Source organism: Hypanus sabinus, chromosome 3, assembly GCF_030144855.1.
Source record: "Hypanus sabinus isolate sHypSab1 chromosome 3, sHypSab1.hap1, whole genome shotgun sequence".
In the NCBI taxonomy this organism is placed as follows: Eukaryota; Metazoa; Chordata; class Chondrichthyes; order Myliobatiformes; family Dasyatidae; genus Hypanus; species Hypanus sabinus.
The window spans coordinates 9797562-9815765 of record NC_082708.1 but is presented as its reverse complement, the minus strand read 5'-3'; the positions used below and the strand labels follow the sequence as shown (position 1 = coordinate 9815765).

The window sequence follows — 18204 nt, the reverse complement described above, 5'->3', positions numbered from 1 at the left end:
GTTACAGTGAAAGTGCAGTGCAAGTAGACAATAGGGTGTGAGGTCATAACAAGAGATATTGTGAGGTCAGAAGTTCATTGGGGAAGCATTCCAGCAGAGTAGATTTTCTGGAGCCTGGTGGTATGTGCTTTCGGAAAGCATGTTGATGCTCGTTTTCTCACAGCATGTTTTCTGCATTGTTGTTTGTCAGTCTCTGTGTGCAGTTTTTCCTTGATTCTGTTGTATTTCTTTCTCCTCTTGTGAATTCTTACAGGAAAACGCATCTCAGAGTAGTACATGATGACATATAGTGCGACATGTGTTGGCGCGTGGCCAAGTGGTTAAGGCGTTGGTTTAGTGATCTGAAGGTTGCTAGTTCGAGCCTCAGCTGAGGCAGTACGTTGTGTCCTTGAGCAAGGCACTTAACCACACGTTGCTCTGTGATGACACCGGTGCCAAGTTGTATTGGCCCTAGTGCCCTTCCTTTGGACAACATTGGTGGAGAGGGGAGGCAACCTTGCCTAGGCCTGTGCCCTGGAAACCTTCCAAATCTTACGAATCCATGGTCTCACGAGACTAACGGATGCATATTTTATATTTATAGTTTGACATATTTGATAGTAGATTTACTTTGAACATGGACTTTGAGTGTATGGCACTATGGCCTCCGTGTCAGAAGGGCATGAGTTTGGAGAGCTTGAGAGGGTCCTGGAGCAAAATAGCATCAGTTCACAGCTTGAGTTTTATAGTGGGAGTTCGAATTTTGTGAGGTGTGTGGAACATCCAATCCATGGTTTGAGTGATCAGAAAATGGTCCATTGATTCTTGGAGATTTATGGTAGGGTAGACCATTTGGCTCATTTTCTCGATGTTGGAAAGAGATAATCTCACTCCATAGTTCATACAGTTATAGAGCAACCAGTGCATACTGACCAATGCGGTCACCAGCTTGTTCCAATTTCTTGCAGTCAGCCCATATCCCTCTCTAAGCCAGGGTTTCCCAACTTTGTTCTTCTGCCATGGACCAATACCATTGAGCAAGGGGTCTGTGGACCCCAGGTTGGGATCCCCTGCTCTAAGCCATTGCCCCCCCCCCATGTACCTATCCAAGTGTTTCTTACATGATACTATTGTACCTGCCTCAACTACTTCCTTGGGCAGCTTGTTCATAGACTCACCTCCTTTGGTGTCAAAAAGTTGCCTCTCAGCTCCTTTTTTAAATCTTTTCAGTCTCACCCTAAATCTATGCCCCATAACGGTCGACTCTCCTGCCTAGGATGTTAACATCCACCCTTCATAATTCTAAGCATCTCAATAAAGTTCCTACATTCCAAGAAATGAAGACCCAGCCTGGCCAACCTCTCCCTGTAACTCAGCCCTCTACTCTTGATAAAAACCTCGTAAATTTTCTCCGCACACTTTCAAGTTTAACTAGATCTTTCAGGTTCAGACTTATTTATCAGAACATACAATGAAATGCATCATTTATGTTAACAACCAACACGCCCAAGGATTTGCTGGGGGCAGCCCGCAAGCGTTGCCACACATTCAGGGGCTAACATGGCATGCCCGCAATGCTTGGCAGAACAACATAACCAACAACAGCAAAGCACACCCCAGAAGACAAACTGTGCAAATACAAAAATAACAAATACTGTAAATAGATAGAGAGAGAGATAACTAATACCAAGAACATGAGTAGTAGAGTCCTTAAAGTTGAATCCATAGATTCAGTGCTCAGTTCAGTGTTGAGGTGAATGAAGTTATCTACGTTGGTTCAGGAGCCTGACGGTTAAAGGATTTACTCTCATCTCCTCTGTAAACCTGCTTGCCATTACCTCACATCAGTGACCTTGAATTATCACCTTCTTGCTTGGGCAAATGGGTTCCTCCAATGTCTTGATGCAGGGTCTTGGCCTGAAATGGAAAATCATTGGGTCATAGAGCAACAGAACAGAAACAGGCCATTTGGCCCAGTGGTTCCATGCTGACCACATGCATGCTCACTGCTAGTCCCAGTTACCCATAGCCCCCCCAAGCCCATCCCCTTTGCATACATAAATGCCTCTTAAATCTTACAATTGTACCCCCCCCCCCACTCCCCTGAACACTTCATCCAGCAGCTCATTCTAGATCTGCAGTTTAAGCTGATATCATGGTCACCACAGACATTGTTTGCCGACGGGCCTCTGACATCCCCTCATACCTTCATCTTATCACGTTTAATTACGCCCTCTCATATTAGCCATTTTTGAAAAAAGTCTCTGGCTGTCCACTCTATCTATGCCTCATCATCTGATACAACTTTTCCTGCCGCTGCCTCTAAGGAATTTGTTTGTTTTCCCTGTGACCCCATGGGTTTCCTTCAGGTGCTCCGGTTTCCTCCCATGGTCCAAAGACCTACCGGTTGGTAGGCTCATAGGTTGTTGTAAATTGTCCTGTGATTAGGCTAGGATTAAATTGGGGGTTGCTGAGTGGTGTGGCCGAAAGTTCCACTCTGTAACTCAATAAATAAATAAACCTCTCATCCTTCATCACTCCAAAAAGAAAAGCCCTAGCTTGCTCAACCCTTCCTCATAAAACATACTGTCTAATCCAGGCAGCAACCCGGTAAATCTCTGTAAAGCTTCCACATACTCCCTATAATGAGGTGACCAGAACTGAACAAAACTGTCCAAGTGTGGTATAATCAAGATGTTGTGCAAGCTCTTTCTAATCCTTGTCTGAGAGACTAGTCTGATGGATTTTCACCCTCTCTCACCAGTTCAAAATCATAAACAAAGGGAAGAAGACAAACATCATTGACTCCATGTTGAGAATGTTGGAGCAGTACTCCAGTAACCTGGAGGATCTTATTCGAGAGCGGACGGAAGAGCTGGAAGTTGAGAAGCAGAAAACAGAGAGGCTCCTCTCGCAAATGCTGCCCCCGTGAGTAAAGTCTGCCAGTCCGTAGCTGAAAGCGAGGCATCTCGTTCACCCTCACAGTACAGGAGGTGGGTCCATGAAGTTCGCTTGCAGTGACCAGGCAAGGATTTGTTCCAGCTGTCATACAGCATAGAAACAGGCCATTCAGCCCAACTTGTCCATGCCAGCCATGCTGCCCACCAAGCTAGTCCCATTTGCCTGCATTTGGCCTACATCCTTTTAAACCCCTGCTATCCATAAGTCGTTTGTAATATCTTTTGAATGATGTTACTGTGCCTACTTCAACCACTTCCTCTGATAACTGGGTTCATATACACACCATCCACTGTGTGAAGGAATTGCCCCTGAAGTCCCCTTTAAGTCTTTTCCCTCTCACGTTGAACCAATGCCCTCCAGATTTTAGGTCGGATTACCTGGGGGGGGGGGGCGCATTACGTGTGTCCATCCTATACAATAAGAGGCCACTTTGTTGTGATACACCTGTACCCCTGCTCATTAATGCAAATATCTAATCAGCCGATCATGTGGCAGCAACTCCATGCATAAAAGCATGCAGACGTGGTCAAGAGGCTCAGTTGTTGTTCTGACCAAACATCAGAATGGGGAAGAAATGCGATCTGAGCGACTTTGACAGCGGAATGATTGTTGGTGCCAGACAGGGTGATTTGAGTATCTCCGAAACTGCTGATCCCCTGGGCTTCTCACACACAATGGTTTCTAGAGTGTACAGAGACTAGTACAAAAACAATAAACATCCAGTGAGAGGCAGATCAGTGGGCAAATATGCTTCAGAAGAGAACAGCCGGACTGGTTCAGCTGACAGGAAAGCAACAATAACTCAAATAACCATGTATTATAACAGTGGTGTGCAGAACGGCAGCCCTGAGCTCACATACGTTGAACCTTGAAGCGGATGGGCTACAGCAGCCGAAGACCATGAACATACACTCAGTGGCCACTTTATTAGGTACAGGAGCGACTGAAGGTCACATAGGTTTCCTCCGGGTGCTCTGGTTTCCTCCCACATTCCAAAGGCATACAGATTAGCGTTAGTAAGTTGTGGGCTTGATGTGTTGGCCCAAGAGGCACGGTGACACTTGTGAGCTGCCCCCAGCGCATCCTCGGACTCTGTTGTTTGTCGATGTGAATGATGCATTTCACTGTATGTTTCAATCGACGTACATGTGACAAATAGAGCTAATCTTCAGTTGTTAGTATTTAATCTTTAAGATCGCTCTCTTGCGTTTTTACTTAGATCTGTTGCAGAAGCACTGAAAACAGGCGGCAACGTGGAGCCCGAGTATTTTGACGAGGTGACCATCTACTTTAGCGACATTGTTGGTTTCACCACGATATCGGCAATGAGTGAGCCCATCGAGGTCATCGACCTCTTAAATGATCTCTACACTTTGTTCGATGCTGTTTTAGGCAATCATGATGTTTACAAGGTAAGGAATTTCTGGGAGCACCGAGATAGTGAGAGGCTGACGTGCAGCTAACCCCATCACTGAGGAGAAACAGGAGCCCTTGTGGGGTCACAGCACCTATCTTTACAATGCAGTAAGACCATGGCCAATCTAATCATTATTCCCTCTTCCACCTGATCCGTCAACCCTTCATTCCTTGTGGTCCAAAGATCAATCAGGGTCAGACTTAACTGGAAGTTGTCACAAATATGTTAAAAGCCTGGATAAAGTCACAATACATCATGATATACGCATAAGAAGACTGCTCTCCTGCTCCAGATTCTAGCTTCCAGGACGGCGGTACAGTAACACGGCCATCACTGAAGTCTCAAAGTCACAGTCAAAGTAAAATTTATTATCAACGCTTATATATATATGGCTATGTTTCCATATCCTACATTGAGATTCATTTTCGTGCAGGCATTTACATGAAAAAAAGAAATACATAGAAACATAGAAAAACCTACAACACAATACAGGCCCTTCGGCCCACTTTGTGCCGAACATGCACTTTCTTTAGAAATTACCTCGGCTTACCCATACCACTCTATTTTTATAAGCTCCATGTACCTATCCAGGAGTCTCTTGAAAGACCCTATCGTTTCTGCCTCCACCACCGTTGCTAGCAGCCCATTCCACACACTCACCACTCTCTGCATAAAAAACTTACCCCTGACATCTCCTCTGTACCTACTTCAAAGCACCTTAAAACTATGCCCTCTCGTGTTAGCCATTTCAGCCCTGGGAAAAAGCCTCTGACTATCCACACGATCAATGCCTCTCATCATCTTATACACCTCTATCAGGTCACCTCCATCACTCCAAGGAGAAAAGGCCAAATTCACTCAACCTATTTTTATAAAGCATGCTCCCCAATCCAGGCAACATCCTTGTAAATCTCCTCTGAATCCTTTCTATAGTTTCCACGTCCGTCCTGTAATGAGCTGACCGGTGAGCACAATACTCCAAGTGGGGTCTGACCAGGATCCTGTATAGCTGTAACATTATCTCTCGGCTCTTAAGTTCAAACCCACGGTTGATGAAGGCCAATGCACCATACGCCTTCTTTACCACACAGTCAACCTGCGCAGCAGCTTTGAGTGTCCTATGGACTCGGACCCCAAGATCCCTCTGATCCTCCACACTGCCAAGAGTCTTGCCATTAATGCTATATTCTGCCATCATATTTGACCTATCAAAATGAACCACTTCACACTTGTCTGGGTTGAACTCCATCTGCCACTTCTCAGCCCAGTTTTGCATCCTATCAATGTCCCGCTGTAACTTCTCACAACCCTCCACACTATCTACAACACCCCCAAACTTTGTGTCATCAGCAAATTTACTAATCCATCCATCCACTTCTTCATCCAGGTCACTTATAAAATCACGAAGAGATTTCACCTATCACCTTGTGTTTTTCCCTCCCCTCCCCCCCCCCCACCTTTTAAAACCACTATTCATCTTTTTTTCTCCAGTCCTGCTGAAGGGTCCCGGCCTGAAACATTGGCTGCACTCATAGATGCTGCTTGGCCTGCTGAGTCCCTCCAGCATTTTGTGTGTGTTGCTTGGATTTCCAGCATCTGCAGATTTTCTCTTGTTTGTGATTATTGTTTATTGTTTTCAAGATTTGTTTTTTTTCCTGCACATTGGGTGTTTGACGATCTTCTTTATTTTAATGGGTTCTATTGGGTTTTTTTGTTTTGTGACTGCCTGTAAAGAGATGAATCTCAAGGTTGGGCACTCTAAGCATATGTAGATAATAAATGTATATTGAACTTTGAACTTCAAAGTGAGTCTGTAGGTTATTGAGTCAGTTTAGCATTGAAGTGAGTGAAGTTAATCACGCCATTTCAGGCGCCTAATGGCTATAGGTTATGAACTGTTCCTGAACCTGGCGGTGTGGGACCTACAACTCCTGTGCCTCCTCCCTGATGGTATAAGCAGGAAGGGAACATGGCCTGGATGGTGGGGGTCCTTGATGATGGGTGCTGCTTTCTCGTGGGTGGGGAGGGTTTTACCTGTGATGGACCGGGCTGCATCCATCACTTTCTGCAGACTTTTTCATTCCTGGGGATTGGTGTTTCCACATCAGGCCGTGATGCAACCAGTTAGGATACTCTCCACTGTGTATCCATAGAAGTTCCTCGAAGTTTTAGGAGATATGCTGAATCTACGCAAAACTTCTAAGGAAGTGGACGTGCTGTTGTGCCCTTTTTGTGATGCATTTACACGTTGGTCCCAGAACAGTCCCTCTGATATATTAATACTAAGGAATTTAAAGATACTGACCCTCTGCATCTCTGATCCTCTAATGAAGACTGGATTATGGACCTCCTGTAGTTGATAATATTGCTGACAATAAGTGAGATATTTTTGTTGTGGCGCTGCTCAACCAGATTTTCAATCTCCCTCCTATATGCTGATTTTGTCATCATCTTTGACTTGGCCAACGGCGGTCATCAAACTCAAACGTGGCATTGGAGCCGTTTTTATTGGTTATTTCAGGTCGAAACCATCGGTGATGCTTACATGGTGGCGTCAGGGCTCCCGAAGAGAAATGGCAACAAACACGCCGCAGAGATCGCCAACATGTCCCTGCACCTCCTCAGCTCTGTGGGGTCTTTCAAGATGAGGCATATGCCCGAGGTCCCCATCAAGATCAGAATTGGGATGCATTCAGGTGAAGCGCTTGGTGCAGGCGTCACCCTGTAAATGTCCTATGTTGCCATACCTTGGAACTTAGTATTAATATCAACTTTCTCTCTGTCTTTTCGATGATAGGTGGTCTAAAACCATAAAATATAGGAGCATGGTGTAGTAATGGTGTTGTTAGCACAACACTTCACAGCACCAACAAAATGGGTCCTATTTCTGCCACTGTCTGTATGGAATTCGTGCATGCTCAAATGACTATGTGGGTTTCCTCCCGCAGTTCAAAAACATACTGGTTGGTAGGTTAATTGGTCATTGTAAATTGTCCCATGATTAAGCTGGGGTTAATTTGGGGCTTGCTGGCCAGTGCAGCTCAAAGAACCATTAGGGGCTATTACACATTGTATCTAATCAAATAAATAAGTACTGGGCTATTTAGCCCATTGAGTCTGCTCTCTCATTCAATCATGGTTGATTTACCCCATTCTCCTGTCTTCTCCCATAATCTCAACCCCCTTACCAATCAAGAACCTATCAACCTCTGCCTTACATGCAACCAATGACTTGGCCTCTACAACCATCTGTGGCAATGAATTCCTCAGATTCACCAACTCATCTTCTAAAGTGATGTCCCTTCAGTCTGAGGCTGTGCCCTCAGATCTAAGACTCTCCTGCTAATGGAAACATCCTCTCCACAGCCAACCTACCCAGATTCAAGCAGATTTCCATGAGATCCTTACTCATCCGAGGGATAGAGGCAGTGACACAGAAGCTGCCCTTGAGCCTGGTTGTACATGCTCAATGGGAGAGCAGAGAACAGAGAATGTCCAGGGGGAGTGGCCTTTCTTTATGCTGGTTGCTTTACTGAAGCAGCAAGAGATATAGACAGAGTCCATGGAGGGGAGGCTGGTTTTCATGTTGTACTGAGACGTGTTCACAGCTCTCTGCAGTTGTTGCAGTCTTGGATAGAAAAGTTGCCATGCAAGCCATGGTGCATCCAGATAGGATGCTTTCTGTCAATGGGGACGTGCTGAGTTTCTTCAGCCTCCTGAGGAAGAAGAGGTTCTGGTGAGCTTTCTCAGCCATAATATCAACATATTTGGACCAGGACAGGTTATTGGTGATGCTCACACCCAGAACGTGAAGCTCCCAACCCTCTATAAACAAGAATAACTGCACTTCACACCTTCCTAACGTCAATGACGTGCCCTTCTGTTTTGCTGACATTGAGTAAAAGATTGTTGCCATGGCACCACACCACCCGACTCTCCATGTTGAAATGATGTAATGGTTACTCGGGGTGACCAGCCCAGTGTAGAGCTTTGATGAAAGCTTTCATCCTCTCCCCCCTTTACAGGGCCGTGTGTGGCAGGCGTTGTGGGGCTGACTATGCCCAGGTACTGCCTCTTTGGCGACACCATTAACACCGCTTCACGGATGGAATCCACCAGCTTGCGTGAGTATTGCTAAGTTGGATTAATAACTTATCCTCCCAAAACAATCCGAGGGTCAGAAACAAGGGACGGGCAGCACTTCGATGTGATTATCTTCTTCACCCTTCCCCTACCTGTACTTTCCTAGAATCCTAGAATTATGAACGGCTATGTGGGAGTGAAGGGTTCAATTGATCTTGGAATAGGTTAAAGGGTCGCACAGCATTGTGTATCCATCTTACAGCAAGCTGTATGTTCTAATTAGAGATATAGTCATTTATTCCATTGGGCTTGAGCCAAGCTTTGATGAAACTACCCTGCAAACTACCCTGCAAAACATTTCTTTTGAGTATCTGTGCAGTTGCTTTTGAACGTAGACCATAGACCAATGGTTCTCAACCTGCTATCCAGAGGTAGGGGTCCATGGCATAAAAAAAGGTTGGGAACCGGTGCCGAAGACCATAGACCATAAAACATAGACGTAGGATATCCAACATAGACCACAGAACAGTACAGCACGTTACAGGCCCTTCAGCCATAAGATTAGCCTGACCAATATACACCTACTCCACGATCAGTCTAACCCCCTCATACATAGCCCATAAGCCTCCATTTTCCTTACATCTATTATCAATCTAAGTGTTTTTTAACTGTCCTTGGGTGGAGAGTGGAGACCACCAACAGAGAGTGAGAACCATTTATAGGCTGGAAATTATTGCTAATGCATAACAACAATGATGGTGGAACATTGGTACGTGGCAAGGTCACAGATAGTGAATCATCCAATCATTGAATTTGCTGGCCACTTGGTCCAATGTGTAACAACGCTGAGGGTGGACCATCTGAACATAATAAGATCACTGATGCTGAATCATTCAGTCACTGAAATTGGTGGCAATTTGGTCCAATTTGTCTCTGCTTGCCAAAGCTGGGCCAATTAATCCCACTTCCCAGATCTTGATTAATCATGCTATATGTTTTTCTACTTAAGTAAGTGACTAAACGTTAAAGAACTTCATTCTCTTTGGAGTGAAGGAGGATGAAAGGTGGGTGACCTGATAGAGAAGTACAGGATGCTAAGAGGCATGGATCGAGTAGACAGCCAGAGACTTTTCCCCAGGGCAGAAGTGAGGGGAGTTTTGATGTGATTGGACAAAAGTATAAGCTGGGGTGTCAGAGGTAGGTTTTTCACGCAGAAAATAGTGGGTACATGGAACGCATCAGGGTGGTGGTAGAGGCAAATACATCAGGGACACTTAAGAGACTCTTAAATAGGCGAATGGATGATCGAAAAATGGAGAGCTATGTGTGAGGGAAGGGTTAGATTGATCTTGAGGTCAGTTAAAAGGACAGCATACACCTTGGCCAATGGGCCTGTCATGTATGCTTTACTGTTCCATGTTTGAAAGTACTCAGGGCGCTCTGAAAAATTATTACAGAAAGGTTAGCAGTTTGATATGTCTAATACAAAGGACGAGAAAGGTTCCTTGTGTCCTCAGTAACTGCTTCTCATTTCTTCTTTACAGCTTATCGAATTCATGTCAATAAGAGCACTGTAAAAATTCTCCGCACATTAGACGAGGGCTATCAGATACAGGCCCGCGGACAAATTGAGCTGAAGGTGAGGAGGGGAGCTTCTTAATGAGTTGGAGTACCTTCAAATTATCGGCTGTAATGTCTTCATTTGTAATTTGTATTTCCTTTGTTTTATTAATAGAACATAGAACTGTACTGTACCAAAGCAGGCCCTATTGTCCACAGTGGTTTGCTGAACCAATTAAGACCATGAGAAAATAAAACTCAAAGTTAATTTATTATCAAAGTCCATATATGCCACCATATACAACTCTGAGATTTGTTTTCTTGTGGGCATTCACAGTAAATACAAAAAACACCATAGAATCAGAGATGGAAATTAACCCATGTGCAGAAGACAGAAACTCTCCAAATAAAAAAAGGAAATAATAATAAATTGTTTGTTCTATGCCGTGTTGTATGCTATGGGCGATCATGGTCTTTCCGTAACCATGATTGTCCTTGAACCCCTCTGGTTCAAGAGCCTGGTATTGGAGGGGTAATAACTGTCCCTGCATCTGGTGGTGTGGGTCCTAAGGCCTCTGTACCTCCTTCCTGATGGCAGCAGTGAGAAGGGAGCATGTTTGGATGGTGAAGATAATGGATGCTGTTTTCCTGTGACAGAGTTTCATATAGATGTGCTAAATGGTGGGGAGGGCGTTACCCATGATGGACTGGAGACTGCGCAGAATTATACCATTGTTCTGATAGTCCTTGGGTATGTTTGTTGTGAATACAAATGAGGCATTTCACTGTATATTTAAATGTACAGTATGTGTAATAGATAACTCAGGATCTGAATTTAAAACTTGGTGGTTAGGGCCATTTTATTAGGAGTTGCAAAAACAAACAATGAGCAAAGGGGGAAAAAAAAGAAAAAAGTTGTGGTTGTCTTGTGCTCGGACTAGAGAGAAACAACATTCCAGTGATTACAATCTATGAAATAAACAGATTCAAGTGGTGTAAAACCTATTACGGATAAACTGAGAAGCGTTTTGAAAATACAGATCTAGAATACAAATACTAGAATATTTACTGAACAATTCCATGTATATACAGTACTGTGAAAAAGTCTTAGAGAGATAGAGAGAAAAAGACCTAAGAGACCTTAGAGGGTGATTGATATGTTCAATCTAAGGTAGAAGGAGTCAATTTTAGAAAACCCAGCACATTTATTTTTCAACATAGTCCCATTTACACACTTAGTCCAGCGGTTGTGGAGCATATGGATCTTGGACCTCCGTAGAGTGTCCACAGATGGGTGATTGATAGGTTCGTGGCCTAAGGTAGAAGGAGATGAGTTATACAGCTCTCGTTACATGCACGTGCAGTTCAACTCTTTGAGTGATTATGCAGAAAGTTTGAAGTTAATAACTCATCTCCTTCTACCTTAGGCCACGAACTTATCGATCACCCTTGATGAGTTATTAACTTCAAACTTTCTGCAAGCGTAGAAAAGATAAACCTCAACGAAAATATAGAAAAATACCAATTCTACACCTTAATCCAATAGTGGTGTTTATACATAGCTGCGGGCGGGCTCAGTCAGATATTTTATCACGGTCTGGGAGCAGAGGTCAGAATCTCGCTAATGTTACTGGTATACTGTAAGTTCCGCCTGTTTTCATGACAATACTGCTAGTGAAAGCCAAGAGAAAAATTTCACTCCTTTTGCTTAATGTTTCAGGGCAAGGGCATTGAAGAAACTTACTGGCTGGTTGGGAAAGATGACTTTACTGACCCTTTACCTGAGCCACCGGCAATCAAACCAGGGTAAGAGCATACCTTCAGTCCTGCCCCTCAGCTCTTCATCTCCCCTCTCCACTCTCAGTCCTGGCACATGTCCTCGACACAAAATTATTTTCTCCTCCACCGATGCTGCTCGACCCGCTGAGCAGTTTGTTTCTTGGCCTTGCTGGCAACAAAACCCAGTAGGAAGTGTAATGCAAGTGTGTTTGGACTGCAGTCTGCTGTATGGAAGAGTCAGTGCGATGCAAACCTGGGAGGATTTGGTGCTGAGCCGATGACTGTCTGAAAAGGGGCCATCCTCAGGGTAGAGGAACAACACCTTATATTCCTTCTGGGTACCCGTCGACCTGATGGCACAAATACCAATTTCTTCTTCAGATGTAAAAAAAAATTCTCTCCCCCTCCCCTTTTCTATTCCCCACTCTGGCCTCTCACCTCTTCTCACCTGCTTCTCACCTCCCCCTTGACCCCTCCTCCTTCCCTTTCTCCTATGGTCCATCCTCCTTTCCAATCAGATTCCTTCCTCTGCAGCCCTTTATCTTTCCTGCTCACCTGGTTTCATCTACCACCTTCTAGCTCTCCTCCTTCCCCTCCCCTAACCTCCTTACTCAGATGGCTTCCCACTTCCTTTTCAGTCCTGTTGGAGGGTCTAGGCCAGAAACGTTGATTGTTCCATCGATGCTGCATGACCTGCTGAGTTCCTTGTGTGGATTGCTTTGGATTTCCATCATCTGCAGACTTCCTTGTGTTTACGATCTGCTACTCTTTTACCTATGACTGTTCCTCCTACCCTGTTGATCGTGTCCAAGACCACACCGAATCCCATTTAGCCCTTCCTTCACGCTCGTCGATCTGCACTGAGCTCCTCTTAATACAGTTTCTTAGTATTCTTTCTTCGCCAGTCTTTCTTCATCATGCAACCTCCTCCAAAGCTACTTAGGCCTCTGTTGGTCAGAGTCGACCATGGATTTTAGTTCATAGCTATTTAGATACGCAAGCTTGGTCAGTACAATATGGAGAGCAAGCTGTTGCTCCCCACTCTCCACACAGCTGATGAACCCAAAAGAACAGCAGAGACCAATACAGTTTGACGCCAACACCAGCACAGGAGTTGCCGGTCAGTGTCGAACTCAACGTAGGACTGCCTTAGGAACTCAATAGATACGCAAGCTTGGTCAGTACAATATGGAGAGCAAGCTGTTGCTCCCCACTCTCCACACAGCTGATGAACCCAAAAGAACAGCAGAGACCAATACAGTTTGACACCAACACCAGCACAGGAGTTGCTGGTCAGTGTCGAACTCAATGTAGGACTGCCTTAGGAACTCCAGCTCGGATTTACTCCCGCAGCCCTTCCTGTGATTGGGAAACAACAAACTGCAAATAGAGAAAGAAGTAATAACAATAATAAACAAATAAGTGATAAATATTGAGAACATGAGTTGAAGAGTCCTTGAAAGTGAGTCCATAGATTGTGGGAGCAGTCAGTGATGGGGCGAGTGAAGTTGTTCCCACTGATTCCAGAGTCTGATGATTGAGCAGCAGATCGTAAAATTTATATAACTTACAATATAAAAAATAAATAAATGGTGTAACAGAGGAACAGTGAGAAAGTGTTCGTGGGTTTATGGACTGTTCAGAAATCCGATGGCAGAGTGGAAGAAGCAGTTCCTAAAACATTCTGTGTATGTCTTCAGGCTCCTGTACCTCCCACCAGGTAGAAGTAATGCAAAGAGGGAAATCCTGGATGGTGAGGATCCTTAATAAGACCATAAGACAAAGGAGTAGAATTAGGCCATTCAGCCCATCGAGTCTGCTCCGCCATTCCATCATGGCTAATCCTGGATCCCACTCTACCCCATACATCTGCCTTCTCGCCATATCCCTTGATGCCCCAATCGATCAGGAAACGATCGACTTCCACCTTAAATACACGCACGGACTTGGCCTCCACCGCAATCTGTGGCAGAGTATTCCACAGATCTACCACTCTCTTCTTAAAACAAATTGCTCCTTACCTCTGTTCTAAAGAATTATCCCTCAATTTTGAGGTTGTGCCCTCTAATTCTGGACACCTCCACCACTGGAAACATTCTCTCCACATCCACCCTATCTAGTCCTTTCAACATTCGGTAGGTGATACTGCTTTTTGAAGATGTCCTCAATGCCGATGCCATGCTGAGTTACAACACTGCCGCTGTTTCCGATCCTGTGCATTGGAACCTCCGTGCCAGACTGTGATGCAAACAGTCAGAATGCTGTAAAAAGCCATCACGTAGGCATTCTAGAAACCCCCCCTCTTGGAGTTCAGCACCAACCTGATGTTCCCAATCTACCTGTGTATTGAAAATTGCCCTTTTGGCAGACATTTTCTACTTCCCATTGCAACTTGTAGACCACATCCTTTCTACTATTTGGGGGTCTGTATACAATTCCCATCAGGGTCTGCTTACCTTTACAGTCCCTTAGCTCTATCCTTGATGATTCAACACCTTCCGACCCTATGTCACCACTTTCTAATGATATAATTTCATTCTTACCAACAGAGGCTTGCCACTCCATTCATCTTTCTGCCTATCCGTTTGATATAATGTGAGGTAGTGTTCGTAGGTTCATGGACTATTCAGAAATCTGATGGCAGAGGGGAAGAAACCATTTCTAGATTGTTGAGTGTGGGTACTCTTTCTCATATTCACAGCAGCTCAATTAGTCTTTGATATGAAGCATTAACCCTCAGCAAAGGTGCTCAGACTCAATGTAAATTTGTTATCATATATGTTACCATACACAACCTTGAGAATGATTTTCCTGTAGTCGTTTACAAGAAAATAAAGAAATACAATAGAATTTATTAAAAGCTATACATAAACAAAGACTGAGAAACAACTTATGTGCAAAACCAGACAAATTGGGCAAATAAAAAGAAATATATAATACTGAGAACATGAATTGTAGAAGCTTTGAAAGTGAGACTACAGGGTGTGGATTCTGTTCAGTGTTGAGGTGAGTAAAGTTGTCCATGTTGGTTCAAGAGACTGATGGTTGAAGAATAACAACTATTCCTGAACCTGATGGCGTGGGACTTGGGACTCATGTATCTCCTTCCTGATGGCAGCTACAAGAAGAGAGCATTGCCTGCATGATGGGGGTCTCTGATGATGGCCGCTGCTCTTTTGTGGCAGTGCACCTTATAGGTGTGCTCAGTGCTGGGGAGGGCTTTTCCTGTGATGAACTGGGCTGTAACCGCCAACTTCTGGATGCTTTTTCCATTCCTGGGCATTGGTGTTTCCATTCCAGGCCAGATACCCTCTACTGTGGATCTGCAGAAGTTTGTCAAAGTGCTACCTGACCAGTATAGCTTTTCTTTGTGTATGCATTTCAGATTTCCAGCAATCTCTGTAGCTTTGCTTTTGCATTGCATATATAAACCCTGGATTGTGGTTTGAAATTATAACCTTAAGGAAACTGTGCAATCTACTGAACAAAGCTGCCCTGGGAACAATAATGCACAATGACCAAGACAACAAACATTATTCACTACCTGTTTAAATCGAGTGCATTGACTTGGAACCCATTGAGTGAGGCCGTTCTGCTGCCCAGGAGTCATAACACTGTTCAAATATCTTCCACAGCATTAGAAGTCACGGGTTGGATCTGGAGGAGTTTGCAGAGCGCAGAAAGTTAAAGGCAGAGCCGTCCTCTGAATCAAAGGTGTAATGGAGGTAGTGTGACACTGGTGCACTTGTCTTGTTCACAGAGTTCTTTCCTTGGTTCTCCTAGAATGGTTTCGTGATGCATTTTTTGCTTTCTTCCTCTGCCTGTTTTAAATTCCTCTGGTGAAGGGTCTCATTCCGAAATGTTGACTGTTTATTCCTCTCCATAGATGTTGCCTGGCCTGCTGAGTTCCTCCAGCGCTCTGTGTGTGGTACTGTGTTTTAAGCTGTGGCTGTGGTAGGAGCTTTTTCTCAGTTATCTTCCTTACTTTTTACTTTTGTATTGTGTCATCTCTGAGATGGAGGCTTTCCACTGGGTTGTGCTTTGAGCATTAAAGGTGGTCACAAGAACAACACAGGCCCTTGAAACTGCACACAACATTTTAAGTTACCAAAAATATATATTTTCCATGATGCGGAACTCCTCCAAGAGAACCACAACCTTGTTGTGGTTTGGAGGCTCACATGCCTCAATGACCCAGAGAGTTGTGTTGGCTGGAGTCAGGGCCTTATGCTTTGGCTCTTAGTGGGGTCACTCATGCCAAACAGGTCAAAAGGTAGAAGCCAGACTAAGGTTTGGGGGTTCAGCTCAGGGTTAATGAACCTGACAAGGAAAACAAAATTGATACAGAAACAGCAATGAAGAATCCTTCTACAACTATGTGTGATGGTATTCCTGAGTCTCCACCTGGGACTTGATTGACTGACAGTAGTGAAAACTGAGCTATTGGCATGATGAAGGAAGCCCTGAATGCTGTCAGAGATAGGGGATCTTCATTGCTGTCCTAAATGCCCGCGGCATAATGGGCAATAGAGTTGAGAAGGTAGTACTTCAAGCGGAGTCTAACCAGGACCTGGTATCATACATTTCAGATGTAACTGACCACCAGTGTTTAATTCCATGGAGTGATTGCACACTGGGGTTGAATCCCTTGGAATTGAAGGAGCAATTTGGCATTGGTATTGCTTTGTTATTTTTATATGCACTGAGATACAGTGAAAAGCTTGTCTTGCAGACTGTTCATACAGATCAGATCATTACACAGTGCACTGAGGTAGAATAGGGTAAAACAATAACACTGCAGAATACAATGTAAAAGCTACTGAAAAGTGCAGTGCAGGTAAACGATGAAGTGAAAATCAAAATGAGGTAGATTTTGAGGCCAAGTGTCCATCTTATCGTACAAGAGATCCATTTAAGAGTCTGATAACAGTGGGATAGAAGCTGTCCTTGAGCCTGGTGTTACATGTTTTCAGGCTTTTGTATCTTCTGCCCGATGGGAGAGGGTCCGGGGTGAATGGGGTCTTTGATGATCTGAGCTTCTTTACTGAAAGTTTAGAGAGAGTCCATTGAGGTTCCTGTGATGTGCTGATCTGTGTCCCCAACTCTCCGTAGTTTCTAGTGGTCAAATGTAGAGCAGTTGCCGTACCAAGCTGTGATGCAGCGAGACAGAATGCTTTCTGAGATGCATCAATAAGAATCGGTAAGAGCCAACAGAGCTGTGAATTGTTTGAGTCTCCTGAGGGAGTAGAGTGAGCTTTGATGAGCTCTTTTGATCGTGGCGATAATGTAGTTGGACCAGGATAGGCTATCTGGGAGCTGTTGAGTGACCATAAGACATAGGAGGAGAATTAGGCCATTCGGCCCATCAAGTCTGTTCTGCCTTTCTATCATGGCTGAGCAGTAGGTGCTCTCTAAAAGGGGTAAACACTGACAGAAATAGATTGACTGCCCTGAGGACAGAGGAGGCATTTGGAAACACTGGTGTGGAAAGTCGCCACCTCAACTTTTCTACAATACTGACTCAGATTCTTTCTCTCCAGATGCTGCCTGCCCTGCTGAGTATTTCTGCAACATCCTGGTTTATTTTAGATTTCTAGCAACCAGTGTTTTTATTCTCTGGACAATAGTTGGGTTTTCTGACTTTATTTTCTTTTTCTTTGTTTCTTCTTACAGGGAGAACTGGCAAATGACAGTGACCGAAGAGATTAAGACCCTATTCCGGAAGGCAAACAAGGCGACAGACAAACAGAAGGCCTGAGCAACACACACAAAATGCTGGAGGAGCTCAGCGGGTCAGGCAGCGTCCATGGAGAGGAATAAAAAGGTGACATTTCCGGCCAAGATCCTGCTTCAGGACTGGAAAGAAAGGGGGAAGAAGGCTGAGTAAGAAGGCATGAGGGAAGTGATAAAGTGAGAGATTGTTACTGGAATCACCTTCACTGTCAAAGCCAAGGGCTTTTTGAAGAAGCCAGGATGATAGCTCATTGCTTTAACAAGATTAAAGCAGATCTCATTAATTCTGTTCTTCCCAGCACAGCAGAATGAAACAGAAACCTTCTATTTAAAGAAGATAATATTCCTTAGTATTGCTTCAGACCAGAGAATGAAGACAGGTTTGATGGAGCCTAACACGAGAAGCAAGAGCACCTAGCAACCATACAGAATAATAGTTCACAGATTTCACTTTTCTCTTTATAGTTACCTGACATTAAGTTCCTTATTCGACCATAAAACACCGGAGTAGAAATAGACCATTCAGCCCATTGACTCTGCTCAGCCATTCCATCATAATTGATTTACTATCCCTCTCAAAGCATTCTCCCACCTTCTCCCTGTAACCTTTGATGCTCTTACCAATCAAGAACCTATCAACCTCCACTTTAAATATACCAATTGACTTGGTCTCCGCACACATCTGTGGCAGT

General features: G+C 44.3%; 1 protein-coding gene across 1 annotated transcript in view; it reads left to right on the top strand.

The window, feature by feature from the left end:
• gucy2f (guanylate cyclase 2F, retinal) overlaps positions 1–17537 on the top strand; it is a 66909-nt gene extending 49372 nt beyond the window's left edge. Inside the window, exons 12-18 of the mRNA XM_059963252.1 lie at positions 2744–2907; positions 4160–4352; positions 6879–7053; positions 8383–8481; positions 9985–10079; positions 11721–11806; positions 17453–17537. Coding sequence (XP_059819235.1) covers positions 2744–2907; positions 4160–4352; positions 6879–7053; positions 8383–8481; positions 9985–10079; positions 11721–11806; positions 17453–17537 — 897 coding nt within the window. The remainder of the gene's footprint in view (positions 1–2743; positions 2908–4159; positions 4353–6878; positions 7054–8382; positions 8482–9984; positions 10080–11720; positions 11807–17452) is intronic.
• Positions 17538–18204: the final 667 nt, after the last annotated feature.